General features: G+C 31.5%; 1 protein-coding gene, 1 long non-coding RNA gene and 1 other non-coding gene across 3 annotated transcripts in view; 1 reads left to right on the forward strand and 2 right to left on the reverse strand.

Annotated features, from left to right (window-relative positions):
- Positions 1–17720, forward strand: part of LOC133191256 (enoyl-CoA hydratase domain-containing protein 3, mitochondrial-like) — a 31318-nt gene that overhangs the window by 4642 nt on the left and 8956 nt on the right. Inside the window, exons 4-9 of the mRNA XM_061327011.1 lie at positions 208–279; positions 2080–2113; positions 5554–5638; positions 7589–7698; positions 7888–7946; positions 9622–9728. Of these exons, the coding sequence (XP_061182995.1) occupies positions 208–279; positions 2080–2113; positions 5554–5638; positions 7589–7698; positions 7888–7946; positions 9622–9728 (467 nt within the window). The remainder of the gene's footprint in view (positions 1–207; positions 280–2079; positions 2114–5553; positions 5639–7588; positions 7699–7887; positions 7947–9621; positions 9729–17720) is intronic.
- Positions 11902–11992, reverse strand: Trnay-gua (transfer RNA tyrosine (anticodon GUA)). Its single transcript is given in 2 exon segments — positions 11902–11937; positions 11956–11992. It is a non-coding gene; the product is annotated as a tRNA-Tyr (tRNA).
- On the reverse strand, positions 16761–17720 carry LOC133191530 (uncharacterized). Its single transcript, XR_009721720.1, has 2 exons — positions 17592–17720; positions 16761–17431 (listed from the first exon to the last, which is right to left on the reverse strand). It is a non-coding gene; the product is annotated as an uncharacterized LOC133191530 (long non-coding RNA).

The following is a 17720-nucleotide window of genomic DNA, read 5'->3' on the forward strand; positions in this document are numbered from 1 at the left end:
CTCATAACTAATGCCAAAAATTTATTTTATGTCTACTTCTACAACAACAACTTCAACAACAGAAAAGAATTTGATATTGCCTTTTGTACATTCCAAATATATTTATTTCATGAAGATCTTTATTTTTGTTGTTGTTGTTGATTCGTGTCATGAAACAAAAGTTTTTGTTGAAAGTAATTCTATAGGTTAATAAATATTTATTTACAGACAAGCAAGCAAGGCAGGGAATATCATCGCAAAGTTTTTGAGACTTGCTCAAATGTGATGACATTAATTCAGGTCAGTAAGGCCAAATAAAAAAATATGTGTGGTTCCGGTTACCCGACCTTCCCTATTTTATACCCCCGACCCTAAACTTTTTTTGGCAATTTTCATATTTTTTCCGGAATTTTCCCCGATTTCCATCAATGGCTCCAGTTTAAGCTTTATTTTTAGCAATGATGGCCTCATTGCAAAACATAGCGCAAGTGTTTAATAGTGTTAAATCCAAAGCAAGCTAGCATGTAGGTGTCCCCTACCAATATTGACTAGTATATTATCACACCACATCTAAATGCCATTTGTAAAGCAGTGATAGGTATTATTTAGAAAAAATTAAGAAAATCATTTTGTTAAAAAAAAAAAAAAAAAAAAAATCCCTACCTACCTACCCTAATTTTTTTGGAAGTGTAACCGGAACCACACATATTTTTTTGTTTGGCCTAATGATCAATTTACATGTAGCTACTTATTAGTATATATGAAGCACCTTTGTATAGTAAAATACTGTGAGTTAGTATTCTTTGTTATGTTGTCCACATTCATATTTATGTGATATGGTCATACATGTCTGTATTTCTGATCGTGATGTTTTTCCTTATAACAATCTTCACAATTTTTTGCTCATCTGAATTGAAGCTCTTGTAGGCTTTTCTGATCAAAGTTTTTCCAAGAATCTTGTATAACAAGCGTTGACAGAGGTGTATGTGGGAATGTAGCGGGAATGACAACTCTGGATAGAGAATGATCCAGAGCTTTCTAAGCCAAATTTTGATCATGCAAACTTGGTGCAAAGCATAAAAGGAAATTTAAGGAAATTTAAGCTTAGGCAAATAAAGAATCATCTTCTTTGAAGCAGTGATGGTTAAAAAACAAGGGAAAATGGAAGCTTTTTAGGCTAATTAAAATATCTGTTTCTTTATGGCCATTAAGTCAGATATCACAAAGATTAACAGAAGCTTTATATCTATACAGTCAGATTCAAATTTAGAATATGGGATGGAGGCACAATTAAGGATACATAACACAAACAAAAATTTGATGCCTGGATTGATATATATTTTTTGACTGATTTTGAATAGAAATGACATAAATAATAAATCCCTAAAATATAAAGAATTGGTAAGTTTTCTTTCGTGCTTAAATATAGGACTTTGTTTTGTTTTCTATATAATTCTATACAAAATTTTGCATTTATTTTTTAATTAACATTGCTAAAAAATCTAACAAAATTCTCCCTCTTTACCTGGTAAACATTATTCAAGTTACTTATTTGAATATAAATCTATGAGAAATATTGCTGATTTCTGAAAAAAAGTTTGTTTGAGTTATTTATCCTTAAATTTCAGAGTTTTACATAGAAATAAATGTATAATAAAGATTCTTTAAAATTTATTTTTTGTGAACAGCAAGGATTAATATACAAGTACTGTATCTCCATGAAGTACAGATTCAAGATTAGTTATTCAAATGAACAGGATAATGGCCCCTAAGGTTAAGGGAGTGTGCTCCTACATTAAAATTTAAATATTTAAACAGTTGCATACATGTATATATAGACTTCTTGAAGAATAAGAAATATATGAAAGCAATCATCAATATAAATGCTGTCTGTCTTATGCTAAAGAAAGGTTTTCATTTGTACATTACATATGTCAGATCTAGAGAGAAAGTGATGCCTCCCAGGTAATAGTTGTTGGTCTAGGGTCTCTTATTTATAGTTAGAATTATTATAAGATGAATAATGAACTGGTCTTTTATATTCCTGTTGATTACAATTTCTCCAGCAATCTAATTTTTTTATTGTGTGTAATTGAACAGGATTTGCCTATCCCAGTCATTGCTGCTATATCAGGTAGGACATATTGATTTTCAGTTTAATGATAACAGTTAAGTAAAATATTAGGAAATGGCAGAATGTGATATTATATAAATACTGCATGTAGTTGAGTGTAACATTGAAAATTTTCACCCTAAGAAAACCATTGTCAACCGAGGCACAGCCGAGGTTGACAATGGTTTTCGAGGGGTGAAAATTTTCAATGTTACACTCAGCTACGTGCAATATTTATTATACATTGTATTATACTGAATGTTTTATACAACTACATATAACAGTGAACCTTGCACGCATAAATTCTGCGCCGTCACTATTTTTTGGAATATCACCCATCGTCAAGCAATGTTGACTGTTGCTATGCTGAAGGGCGTGGCTTCATCAGTCAGCGGGTAATAGTGTTTTTTAACAACTGTTTCTCGACGAATCAGATTCAACTAATTTACTTGAAAGTATAATTGAATGATAACAGTTAAGTAAAATATTAGGAAATGGCAGAATGTGATATTACAATTGAATGATAACAGATAAGTAAAACATTAGGAAATGACAGAATGTGATATTACAATTGAATGATAACAGATAAGTAAAATATTAGGATATGGCAGAATGTGATATTACAATTGAATGATAAATATTAGGAAATGACAGAATGTGATATTACAATTGAATGATAACAGATAAGTAAAATATTAGGAAATGACAGAATGTGATATTACAATTGAATGATAACAGTTAACTAAAATATCAAGAAATGGCAGAATGTGATATTACAATTGAATGATAACGGATAAGTAAAATATTAGGAAATGACAGAATGTGATATTACAATTGAATGATAACAGATAAATAAAATATTAGGAAATGACAGAATGTGATATTACAATTGAATGATAACAGTTAAGTAAAATATCAGGAAATGACAGAATATGATATTACAATTGAATGATAACAGATAAGTAAAATATCAGGAAATGACAGAATGTGATATTACAATTGAATGATAACAGATAAATAAAATATTAGGAAATGACAGGATGTGATATTACAATTGAATGATAACAGTTAAATAAAATATTAGGAAATGACAGAATGTGATATTACAATTGAATGATACATATTAGGAAATGACAGAATGTGATATTACAATTGAATGATAAATATTAGGAAATGACAGAATGTGATATTACAATTGAATGATAACAGATAAGTTAAATATTAGGAAATGACAGAATGTGATATTACAATTGAATGATAACAGTTAAGTAAAATATCAGGAAATGACAGAATGTGATATTACAATTGAATGATAACAGATAAGTAAAATATTAGGAAATGACAGGATGTGATATTACAATTGAATGATAACAGATAAGTAAAATATTAGGAAATGGCAGAATGTGATATTACAATCGAATGATAAATATTAGGAAATGACAGAATGTGATATTACAATTGAATGATAACGGATAAATAAAATATCAGGAAATGACAGAATGTGATATTACAATTGAATGATAACAGATAAATAAAATATCAGGAAATGACAGAATGTGATATTACAATTGAATGATAACAGATAAATAAAATATTAGGAAATGACAGAATGTGATATTACAATTGAATGATAACAGATAAGTAAAATATTAGGAAATGACAGAATGTGATATTACAATTGAATGATAACAGATAAGTAAAATATTAGGAAATGACAGAATGTGATATTACAATTGAATGATAACAGATAAGTAAAATATCAGGAAATGGCAGAATGTGATATTATAATTGAATGATAACAGATAAGTAAAATATCAGGAAATGACAGAATGTGATATTACAATTGAATGATAACAGATAAGTAAAATATAGGAAATGATAGAATGTGATATTACAATTGAATGATAACAGTTAAATAAAATATTAGGAAATGACAGAATGTGATATTACAATTGAATGATAACAGATAAGTAAAATATCAGGAAATGACAGAATGTGATATTACAATTGAATGATAACAGATAAGTAAAATATCAGGAAATGACAGAATGTGATATTACAATTGAATGATAACAGTTAAGTAAAATATCAGGAAATGGCAGAATGTGATATTACAATGTACAATATTACACACTGGCCAAGCAGGGATTTGAAAATTTAAAGGGCTATGACTTCCATAAATTGAAATTATTTGACAAAAGTATACTTTATTTTCCCCCAAATTACGTTGTATATCATTATCATAGTATTCTGAATACATAGTCAAAAATCAATATATGCTTATTTAAGTTGGTGAAGGGGATGACTTTGATTCAAGCAATATGTAATGCACATGACAAACATTTCATCAGTAGTTAATCAGTAATGTCACTAGAATTATGCAAAGTTATAATAAAGATACCTGAGTGACTCAAGAGAACATTTTACCCAGTTTTCTGAGGCAGAAATTACATTGAAACATTATAAAGTGTAAAGTTACTATGGAAATGTCCCTATGTTGTGAACCTTTGTGCAAATTTGCGCACATCATTACCTATTGAACCAGTTTGAGGTACAAATGTAGGTGAGTGTCCACAGGTTTTACAAAGGAGAAAGTATGCTTCCCATATGTTTTTGTTTTGAATTTTAAAAAAGATGCTTTTTTAAAATGTCAATTTAAAACTGTTTACTTGAAAAGTGAAGGAATAAGAATTGTAGGCATCAATTGCAATATTATGATTTTGTTGTAATTGTGACAAATTTAGATGATTAAATGTAGTTTATGAATGTGTCACACTCCTAATTACGTACCTTAAAATCCAACACAGTATATATTTTAGTAATGTGTTCAATTCTGCAACTTGAGTCAATTTTCATAGCAGTTTTTAAACACCTATATGTAGTAAAACTTTGTTATAGTGAAGTTCTGGGAACTTGTGAATTTACTTCACTATATCTGTAATTATATATTCATATAACAAATTTGTTAAAGTATATATACCAAATTTGCGACATGCATCTTTTCCTTCAAGTATGACTATTAAATATGTTCAGGCAGGTATTAAATACAAAACTAAAGATTTTTGAATTTTGTACTAAAGATTTCTGATGAATTTCAGATACAAGTACTTAATATGAAAAATAACGTCAGTTCAATTAATATTTTGAATTTCAAGTTATTGAAAATTTGTTAAAAAAGATAATTTTTTACCTCTTTGGGACAAAAAATCAGTTTAATTGCTTTATCCTTAAATTCATTATATCAGAGTTTGTTATATCTGTAATATTTTACTTCAATTTGTTTTACTAGAATTTTGCCATTGATTCTAAAAAAAAAAATGCTATATCCATGAATTCGCTATATCTGTGTTTATACTAAAGAAGTTTTTTTTTTACTAAATGGACTTTCTATGGAAAAACTGTTCATGATTTAATATTACTCTGTCCTGATGTACGGCTAAACATCCCTTTTTTTCTGCCAGGTTTAGCCACAGCTGCAGGTGCCCAGTTAGTTGCCAGTTGTGATATTGCTGTTGCTGCTCAAAGTGCCAAATTTGCCACACCAGGGTAATGAAGAATTGGTGATAATTTCAGATACACATATACTTATTTCAGAAAGTTTTAACTAAGAACATGGTGTCTACTAAGATAGAAAATTAAATGAATCATTTGGGCAAATCCAGACAAAAAAAAAATATAATTGTTAATGTTCAATCAGTCCAAACATGTGAGAGAGGCAAAATAAGTACCATGGTATTCCTTTTAATGGAAATGACCAGGAAATGAAATATTCAGATGAATATTTACTCCATTTCAATCTTGGCAAAGAAAGAAATACTAGTAGCTTGAAAATGCAGAGAATACTTCACTTTTTTTAAAAACATAAAAGAATGTGTTAATTTTTCTTGATACACTGCTACAATTTAACTTCTTAAATTTTATTAATTAAAAATTAAAAAAGATTTATTTGTTATTGTCTTCTTTAATGAATACATTGCTTTTGATTGTTCTTGAAAGAATTTCCTGAAATTGAGAATTCTAAGCAAACTTTCTGCATAACATTTATCACAGAATAATTTGGGTGTTTATTGTTTACTTGAGTAATTAAGGTTGGTATTCTGTAAATACTAATGCACTGCAAGATGAATCTAAACTTGTAACATAAATATTGTGGGTAAAAATTCAAACTGGTGGCAAACATTAAATCATATTTTTTTGAAATTAAAGATCATTATCAGATCAGTATTGTAACTATGAAACTGTTTTGTAGAGTTAGGGTTGGTCTGTTCAGTTTTATAGAGTTAGGATTGGTCTGTTCTGTTTTGTATAGTTAGGATTGGTCTGTTCTGTTTTATAGAGTTAGTGTTGATCTGTTCTGTTTTATAGAGTTAGTGTTGGTCTGTTCTGTTTTGTATAGCTAGTGTTGGTCTGTTCTGTTTTGTATAGCTAGTTTGGTCTGTTCTGTTTTATAGAGTTAGTGTTGGTCTGTTCTGTTTTATAGAGTTAGTGTTGGTCTGTTCTGTTTTATAGAGTAAGGGTTGGTCTGTTCAGTGTTATAGAGTTAGTGTTGGTCTGTTCTGTTTTGTAGAGTTAGGGTTGGTCTGCTATGTTTTGTAGAGTTAGGGTTGGTCTGTTCTGTTTTGTAGAGTTAGGGTTGGTCTGTTCAGTGTTATAGAGTTAGTGTTGGTCTGTTCTGTTTTATAGAGTAAGGGTTGGTCTGTTCTTTTATGTAGAGTTAGGGTTGGTCTGTTCTGTGTTGTTGAGTTAGTGTTGGTCTGTTCTGTTTTGTATAGTTAGTGTTGGTCTGTTTTGTTTTGTAGAGTTAGGGTTGGTCTGTTCTGTTTTATAGAGTTAGGGTTGGTCTGTTCTTTTATGTAGAGTTAGGGTTGGTCTGTTCTGTGTTGTTGAGTTAGTGTTGGTCTGTTCTGTTTTGTAGAGTTAGGGTTGGTCTGTTCTGTTATATAGAGTTAGTGTTGGTCTGTTCAGTTTTATAGAGTTAGTGTTGGTCTGTTCAGTTTTATAGAGTTGGTGTTGGTCTGTTCTGTTTTGTATAGTTAGGGTTGGTCTGTTCTGTTTTGTAGAGTTAGTGTTGGTCTGCTTTGTTTTGTAGAGTAAGGGTTGGTCTGTTCTGTTTTGTATAGCTTAAGTGTTGGTCTGTTCTGTTTTGTATAACTAGTGTTGGTCTGTTCAGTTTTATAGAGTTAGTGTTTGTCTGTTCTGTTTTATAGAGTTAGTGTTGGTTTGTTCAGTTTTATAGAGTTAGTGTTGGTCTGGTCTGCTTTATAGAGTTAGTGTTGGTCTGTTCTGTTTTATAGAGTTAGTGTTGGTCTGTTCAGTTTATTGAGTTAGGGTTGGTCTGTTCTGTTTTGTAGAGTTAGGGTTGGTCTGTTCTGTTTTGTAGAGTTAGCATTGGTCGGATCTGTTTTGTAGAGTTAGCATTGGTCAGATCTGTTTTGTAGAGTTAGCATTGCTTTTTCTGTTTTGTAGAGTTAAGGGTTGGTCTTTTCTGTTTTGTAGAGTTAGTGTTGGTCTATTCTGTTCTACCCCAGCAGTGGCTGTTGGAAGGGCAGTGCCAAGAAAAGTTGCCATGGAAATGCTTTTCACAGGACATCCTATCTCTGCCCAAGGTACATGTATAGTAAAGCTGTACTAAAAACAATACACAAAATGTTATGAAAAAAGTCTGATTTTAAAAATTAGTAGATAGAGGTCATGCATTTGATGAAGCACTGGTATACATCTTGTGTTTTATTTCCTCTTAGCTAATTGATGTAGAAATTTTAAGAGAGTAATTAATGCTTTTTTGTAATTTACAGATGCTTTACTCCATGGTTTAGTAAGTCGGGTTGTACCAGATGACCAGTTGAATACAGAGGTAAAAGCTTTTAAAACTGCCAGTTAAATGTACGCAAATATTACATATATTTTTCTGTAACTTTTGGATTTAAATTAGTTTGGTTCGACGTATAATCACCCGACGTCGCCATTTTTGGCCATGTCTAACTGAAAGTGTATGTGTACATAACGTCATAAAATTGTTACTTTTCATGTAAAACTAATGAATATTTGCACTAAATACCACAGATCATACAGGTTTTTTCAATGTAAATTTTATCACAATTTAGGAGATGGATGAGCAAGGCATGTAGAATACCTATTGCTTCAGATATAAATAAAAATCATAATTATAATTTGTGAATTTAGTATTTAGAGTAAAGCTCTCATTATTGAAATTTATGAAATTATGATAAACTAAACTTTTCCGAGGAAAATTTTCTCAGTAAAAATTATTCTGTTATTTAAAAAATAATATGGTATCCGTGGGGTTCGAACCCTAGCAATAAAAAATCCTGAATATCGTTTTCCTTTGAGACTAACACGCTAACAACTACCCAACACAGCTCTTGATGAATTGTGGCATTTAAATCATGTTTGTGATATGATCCTTGACTAAATGGACTTATTATTTCTCGGAAAGATGCGAATGTTGTGTGATAAAAGTGTATTTTAAGGTATAGTGGGTCTTTGCTCAATGTTTTTATTGACCAAAAAATGTATATTTTTTCGTAAACTTTGAGAATAAACTTTGAAAAATATGGAGCTAAGACCCACTCATAACGAAAAATTGCGTTTTAGTTTGAGAAAATGATCCTTTTTGCCCTCTCTAGTGTGTGTATGCTATTTCATAGGCAAATAATTTCAATCTTGTGAGGTTTTTTGCAAATTGAAGAGATTTTACATAAAGTATACTTTAATTTTAGATGAAATATCAAAGAAAATTTTGTTATAATTGAGATTTAATTTTTCACTTTCGTGTTCGTTGCATTATAGGTATTGCGCTCGCCTTGTTCGCCCATCTTCTTTCCATATAATATGGTAATAAACAAAACATCGCTGACAATGCTATTCTTAAAAAGTGTGGGAAAAAAATGCAGTACGCACACCATTTATTTTTTATTTTCCTTAAATGGGATTTCCACATACAAATGAAATTATAGCCTCATAATATTATACTTAAATAACAAAAATATTTCTTTCCAACATTGTGCAAAAATGAATTATTTTGGTCAGATACAGTTGTACTTTATGAGATATTTAAAAAGTTCGCTTTTCCGGGACAACCCTCCTACAACCTTTTGAGATGTTTTTTTTGGGTATACTGACAAGCTTCAGTGCAAACAAGGCATCTTCCTGCTTTACTGATAGAGGCAATAATCTTGTGTTACTGGATTATCTGTGGTTATAAGCCAAGTCAGCAGTTTTTCAGCCATATTTCGGCAGAGCATTGTGTGAAAAGGGATCTTAGTCCAAACGCGATATAAAATCATTAAGCTAGGTGACTTTATGAACTTTTTCAAGTGACAGAGGTACTCAGCTGTAGATCGATATAAGTGCAATGATTTGGACTGTGTCAATTGATATATACCTGACTCTTTAGAAGGGGTTGAATATACTGTTACAGGCTTTTTCAAAATGGTACTGTGGAAAAGATAGGTTATAAATGTGTCTACATGTAAATCAAATCCTGCATGTAGTTTTATTTTTACAAGGTGAGGAAGATAGCTGAAAGAATTTGTGAGACAAGCAGGGAGGTTGTAGCACTTGGCAAAGCAACATTTCACGCTCAGATGAATTTGGAAAGGAGGGAAGCTTACAGGTATGCTCAGTGTCTGTCGATAAAAGTTGTCAACCCTGTCAAATCTACTAGCCCGTGAAAAGTATTGCCCTTTTCAAAAATTATTTTTATCACAAATGTAAAACCATAAAGGTTATTTTATGGTTATTTTATTTTAAAAGTTATTTTATTTCTTGCTGATAAGTGACTGGCAAGTGTCGTTCAAAAGACGGTTCGGCTCTTTCGTGACTAGCAGTCAGTCAGCATAACATAGATACTGACATGCTCTACCACTTGGCTTGCTACCATTCGCTACTGGTAGAGTTAGTCAATTTGAGACAGATTTATCAGTAAATTTTTAGTTAGTGAAAATTTTAACACGTCCAGACGGGCGTCGATACGAGCTAATTTAATCGGCTCGCCCTAAACGTAATGCAGGCGGTCAGGCGCACGGTTATTTCAAACACTGGAATATGTTTCAAAAGTATTATGAGGACAGTTTCAGAATGTGCATTCCTCAGTAAGGAACTATATATCTCTTGACAATAGCGCTTACCAATAGGCTGAAAATCTATAGCGTATACAAAATGAGAACTCTCGTGGACAACAATTTTGAATTTATCTTCCTACATGTGCAGTGTAAATATACGAGTAATAATGTTTTGGAATGAAATATGGAGATAATTAACGAACAATATTCAAGCTCGAAGTCCATTTAAACAAACCAAATCGGGAGCAGAACAAACCTCCAAAAACAGGTGGGATCAGGTGCCATAGAGGAGTGAGCATCCACTGACAACTGGTCACACCCGCCTTGTGCTCCCTGTGCTCCTCCGGGAAAAACGGAAAAAATTCCGTAGACAATTCAGTATGTAAATAATGCTCTTCTTCAAATTTGCATTGTAAGAGGGTTGTCGGAGAAGTTCATACGCATTGTACAATTTTCTTAATAATGACTAAACTACCATACGTGTATGATAATATTTTAAGATAGACCATGATTTAGTAAATGTATATGTATGTACCTGTGTATGCAACCCCCACAGCCTAGTGTGATGTGAAGCTTGTTTCATGACATTAACGTAAAAAATATGGGGTTTTATCCCATGTTTTACAAAAAATTCACTTCTTCTCTGCTCATGGGAATTAACTAAATTAACTTAGTACATAGTTATGTTGAGCATAGCTGCCTCTTCCAAAATTGTGAATTTCATGACCCTGGGTCAGGGGTTCTGGTGTTAGGGCGGGGCTCTATTGATTATATATTGAAAATGCATTTAATCTTTGAAAATCTTCTTCTCTGCTCCTGGGTATGAACTAAACTAACTAAGTATATAGTAATAATAAGCATGACTGCCTCTTCCAAAATTGTGAATTTCATGGCCCCTGGGTCAGGGGTTCTGGTGTTAGGGTGGGGCTCTATTGATTATATAGTGAAAATGCATTATATCTTTGAAAATCTTCTTCTCTGCTCATGGGAATTAACTAAATTAACTTAGTACATAGTTATGTTGAGCATAGGTGCTTCTTCTAAAATTGTGAATTTCATGGCCCCTTGGTCAGGGGTTCTGGTGTTAGGGCGGGGCTCTATTGATTATATAGTGAAAATGCATTAAATCTTTGAAAATCTTCTCCTCTGCTCCTGGGTATGAAATAAACTAAGTACATAGTTATAATGAGCATGACTGCCTCTTCCAAAATTGTGAATTTCATGGCCCCTGGGTCAGGGGTTCTGGTTTTAGGGCGGAGCTCTATTGTTTATATAGTGAAAATGCATTAAATCTTTGAAAATCTTCTTCTCTGCTCCTGGGTATGAAATAAACTAACTTGGGGTTGTTAAGTTTCTATCACAGTACAGTTTAAACATATGTTTGTATAAAACATTTACAATTTTATTTGGCGAGCCTGAAAAAAATCTTTGTCCAATATGAAATCATTCTACAATATACCGAGGGACGGACAACCTTAAATGCTATTTAAAAAAGACTGAACAGCTTTAATTAAGGACCACGATTTTTTCTTTCTCAATAGCTATTGGAATTCATTGTTTTATTTCTCAGTGAAAAGAAATCATTAAAATATATGAACTTTTCAAGAAATATACCTGTATATACCAGCTATAGCAAATAGTCAATTTGTTGTAAAGTGCCTTTTGAAAGATCACGTGCTCAAAAAAAAAAAAAAAAAAAAAAAAAAAAAAAAAAAAAAAAAGGTATCCCGCGAGGCGGATTTGAACCACCGACCTAAGGATTTCAGTTCAGTTAAACCTCTACAGTCCTCCGCTCTACCAACTGAGCTATCACGGGATGGCAAGTCGAGTATTTAAAAATGTATAGATCAATAAGACCATAATGTTAGTCGTTTCAATACACGAATATGGGAATGTATTCAGAATTTTTTTCATGCAAAATTGAATTTAAAAGATAAAATCCTTATGTACATAACACAAAACTTATCTCGACATATATCATCTCACATTTTTAAAACCGTAACAATGTGGGTCTGTTCTGTGAAGTACTGAAATAATTATTTTGCGTAATCTGGTAGTGGAACCAGGCCCCAAGACCATAAACTGAGAACAGACTTAAGTCAAATTTTAATTTTTAATATCTTAAGTTTCATTCAATATATTAGCTTAAAAATTTGCAAATGTGCAAAACACTTCAATTCAAACATATGATGAAAATGTTATTTTATTATCAAAATTACTTCTAAAGTTATAACGATTTGAAATTTTGACTTAAGTCTGTTCTCAGTTTATGGTCTTGGGACCAGTTGTGGTTTATTTCTTTCCTTTAAACATTTTTTATTTGTTAAACTGAATCCTAAATATATCAATAAAGTTTGAATTAACAAAACCGGCGACCTGTAAATTACACAACCATATAACTACATCCACGGCCACTAAGGCACAAAATCACACAAGATTTCAGAATCACAAAGTCCAAATAAAATCTTAATTTATTCCCGGTTGTGGCCCTACTCTATCCCCAGGGGGTCATGATTGGAACAATTTAGAATATCTTCACTACCATAAAATGATTTCTCTTAAGGTCAAGATCTAGTAAATGAAAGGAGCCTACAGATTTCTCAAATTTGAGAAATAAATTCCTTTAATGAAGCTTTATAAATATAGCTTGGTCATATAAGGTGTTTCGGGGCATAACTTGTAGGTAAACAAGACGAAAAATCATATCTTAAACATTCATTTTCAATGAAAAATTAAGAAAATCAGTCACTTTTCACTTGAGTTTCATTGTTTCTGGTCCAGTATTTTGTTTTTTATTTTTTTTAAAATTTTTTTTATTTAATTTTATTTTTTTAAGAAAAAGGATATCCAGAATATATAATTGTCCATACTCTCTCTTTGAAATCTTTCTCTCACTTTGAGAAGTTCTAAAGCAAATAATAAATTAATTATTGGTTGAAAGAATTGAAACTTCATGGCGCACAAGCATCTGAGCAGCATCTCTGTACTTCTGTTCCTTAAAAAAATGCCTGTGGAAGAAATAACAGTGCATTTCTCTCTCTCTCTCTCTTACATTAAATATGGTTAACGTAATATTTTTATGGGCTTTATTATACTTTTTAAATAATGTTGCTTCTTTATTTTACAGCTGTTTGTAGGTCATCAATTCGAGCCATAAGAAATAGTGTTATCTTACATAATTTGTGAATAAATACTTGCACTTAAAAATAAATGAAATCTATAACCAATGGAGAGCAGTATTTGATAAATGCAGATACAAAGTGTTTTAATACCACTGTTCTTGATGGTCCAAATTTATAACTTAAATTAAAAAAAAAAATTGTGTCATGCGCATAATATGTGTGAAGGGTATGGTATTCAGATAATCTAGCTCAAATATACAATGTCACTAAGAAAAAAAATTCGTAAATGATTTCAATTTAATTAAGCTTCTTCTCACTTAAGGAGGCTGGGGGGTCAACAAATTAACCATCAGATATAACTTAATTTTTAAGATATGATATCTTAAGCTGTCAACTATCATGTGGCAAACAAAAATTTCATACATTTTATTTTTAAAATTTGATCATTTTTGTATATCTTTATATGGAGCTCTTCTTCTAAAGGAGATCAATATAGTCTGAAAATGGCCACAACCACCCAGCCCTCTTAAAGATAGAAACTACACAACGATCGGCGATACTAACGTAAATGTCGATTTCTTCTGTAAAATGTAATTTTCCACTAAGACATGTACACTAGTTGAAGTTATGACAAACGAATGTTGTATTTCAATGAGCAATGGCTTTTATGAATGGCAGAAAATAAATATAAAATTTTAATGATAAGAAAATCTTTCTTCGATTGAGATGATTGAGCTCTAGAAAATTAAAAAAATATATATATGATTTTTTTTTCTCTAAAGAATAAAATGACATCGCCTAAGGCTTACACGAAAGAGGCAGTTTAGAATCATGATATTTCAGGGATAGTTATTTATGGAAACTTGACTGAAATTTTTTTGAATAAAGACTCTCGTACTTATGTGCATATAGAAGATCAGTACCCCCCCCCCCCCCCCCAAAAAAAAAAATCGATTGGAATTACTTCTGGTGTATACCGGTCTCCGAAGATTTCAACAATGTTGTCAATAAGGAACTCTAGCATCCTTTTAATATCAACTTAGAGTATTTTTGTGTAGAATCAGAGTGATTTATAGCAAATTCTACTACGATTATTGCCGAGATCAAAGAAATGCCGCGGACATTATTCTCCAATAAATCACGAACGTCATCAAAAAATTATCAGATCAGAAACACATGTCAAATCTGTACAGTTGAAATAAATATTTCACTGTATAATCTAATACTTATTTAGACCACATCGATTTGTCGTCTTCCGCAGTCTAAACGTGTGTATTGTATGAGGCGCCGTTTTGGTATTTACTGCCAAAAAGTGATATCACCTATTCGAATAGGTGATATCACCTATTCAATTGGTGATATCACCTATTCGAATAAGTGATATCACCTATTCAGCTTCTGAATAGGTGATATCACCTATTTGAATAGGTGATATCACCTATTCGAATAAGTGATATCACCTATTCGAATAGGTGATATCACCTATTCAATTTGAATGAGTGATATCACCTATTCGAATAGGTGATATCACCTATTCGAATAGGTGATATCACTTATTCGAATAGGTGATATCACTTATTCGAATAGGTGATATCACTTATTCCTTTTGAATAGGTGATATCACTTATTCGAATAGGTGATATCACCTATTCAAATCAAATAGGTGATATCACCTATTCGAATAGGTGATATCACTTAATCATTTTGAATAGGTGATATCACTTATTCCAATAGGTGATATCACCTATTCAAATTATTTATGAAATAACAACTGCTCCCAAGACTACAGCCTTTAATTCTCATATACTTTCACTTTCGTTTTATAACTTACCATTCTTGCAGACAATGGATTACAGCTTCGCATTTAGTTTTAAGCAGCCCAGTAGAATTTGTAGTTTGTTTTGCTCACAAATTATATTTATTACACTTATCTATCATGTATACTATAGGAAAATTCAAAGGGTCTGTAAGTCTCGTTGACTTTCACTTTCGTTTTATAACTCCCGGGTACCTGAGCGTTCTTGGAGACAATGGATTACTTAAGTTGTAAGCATCGCAGTGGAATTATTAAACTTGTAGTTTGTTTTAATTCCCGATTGTTGCAAAGAAGAGGAGAAAATGGATTGATAAGATGCAGGTGAATAGCGTTTAATTGCTTTATTTTTTCATTACATAACGTAAACACAAGCTATTCCGAGGGGGCCAAGATTAGCCAACATACTTAAGCATAAAGGGAAAATTAAATCGTTTTTATTCTAAAATCGTCTGTATTCAAAAGGTACTCTTATCTACAGATTGGTTTCATAAATTTAAAGCATTGATTTAGCTTACAATATGGTATAATTTGGAGTATTGGACAGGTATACATGAGATTGGGATATTGAATGCGATGTCATTGAAAGCAAATAAAAAAATAGATGTACCCAAATGCATCGACCATGGGAATACAAAGTTGAATACCACGTCGATAGCATATGATCTTTGTAGAAAACACATTTTTTTTTAATTTAATTACTACAATAAAAAAAAATGGTCAGCTCAAAATTGGTCATTCTGTAGGCTACCCTGTCTATTCAGAAATAAAAATGGTCACATACACTAAAAAAATAATTATTTTTTATTTTACAAAGAAGAAGGCATTTTTTTCATTTACACATACAAACTGTATTAACTGCCAAGTTTCATGACCACCCCCCCCCCCCTTTTCCAATACTTCTACAATTATGAGACAGACTTTTTTTTTCTTGAAATAGGCATTTTTCTCCATTTGTCATAACATATTACAGGGCTGCACAAGGTACTGAAAAAGGGACAGCGCTTTGAGTGAATGTGTTATCCATGTATCTGCAAATGAAGCAGATCCCCCAGTTATTATACTCATGGAGAGTGTAACAACTTCCAACTTGTTAATGACAGAACTCCATTTAAATCAGGTACAAGTTAAAGTTTAGGCTGCACAATTCTTTATTACAATATTCAAAACTTAATAATTCAGGATCAAGTTCACACAAGCTCACATTCCATGGTTACTTACAACACCATTATGCTAGATAAATTTGTTATACACTTTCATGTTAAATAGTCAAATTTGATTGGTTTAAAAAACATTTGTTAACAAGTACTATTACCATACTGCATGCCAGACATTACATCCCAATGGTTGAAAATGCATGACTACGGGTAACAGTATATACAGTAATAAAAAATGTTAACTGTGCAGAATGTTTGCACGTTCGTTTCACCTTGTTGTTTTCTTTAAAATGCATTCTATAACAAGAAAAATATTACCTGTTTATTTTGGGTGATGTGAAATTCTTACCCCTTAAAAACCATTGCTGACCGAGGCGAGGTCAGCGATGGTTTTTGTGGTATAACAATTTCACGTTATCCTACTAAACTTGTAATATTTTCATGTTATATGTACTTCTATTTGTAAATGTTAATGACTGTGAAAAACATAAATATTTATAAATTAGTAAAATCAATTTAATACACTATGAATACACAAAAGGACAAATTTGTACATAATTCTCTATGATTTGGTTAATTAGTTTATATAAAGGATGTAAATGGACATGACATATCATTGTTAATATTCAAGAAAGTGTTCACTGTTTTTCTTGTAGATGCTTCTTTCCATCTGATGTTTTCCAGGTTTTTGTGAAAAGTTTTCTTAAAAATGGCACCATTCAACTACAAATACTAGCCAGTGGAACTGTGATATCAATCAACTGCTTATGACACTATTAATTGGCAGAGAATTTATTTTTTTTTTATTTGGGACAAGCAATCTGTTTCAAACATTTTATACCTGCAAATTGGTACATGTACTTCATGAAATGCTTGAAGGATGCTAAAGGCTACTGAAATTCCAAGCCAGATGAAATTCAAAAGGATTGATACAAAAGTCATTTGAAGTTTTCTATTCTTAGTGATGAGTGTTTTTCAGGATGCCCTCTGATATCATAGGTACAACTGGTCACTGTCCTTTGTTAGTTACACATGCAGACAACTTATTAAGGCAGTGATATAAGTAGCTCGAAGTGATGCTTTATTGTTTTCCTCAGATTTATAACCTGGATTGATCTCTGATGCAGTAATTTAAAGCCATGTCTTTTCACTGTCACAAAGTACTGAAATAAAAATAATTTTGATTAAAATATTTCTTTTAATTCACATCATTAAATTTTTAAGCTACAGAAATTCAAATTAATTACCTATTAGTAAATAGAAATCTTTAATTGATTAGCAAGCCTTTGCATTGTCAGATCCTTTTCTGAAAGGGCCATTTACCTTTAACAATGTCAGGACAGGTGAGGCAACTGGCTGGTCTTCATGCTGGAAGTGTGTGTTAACTCTGTAATCTTTTTAAACAAAACCATCCAGTGATGTCCTAAGATTGCCAGATGAGCAGACATATAC

Source organism: Saccostrea echinata, unplaced genomic scaffold (assembly GCF_033153115.1).
Source record: "Saccostrea echinata isolate AGI-Se365-2 ecotype Australia unplaced genomic scaffold, CSIRO_AGI_Sech_v1 ptg000023l, whole genome shotgun sequence".
NCBI classification, from domain to species: Eukaryota; Metazoa; Mollusca; class Bivalvia; order Ostreida; family Ostreidae; genus Saccostrea; species Saccostrea echinata.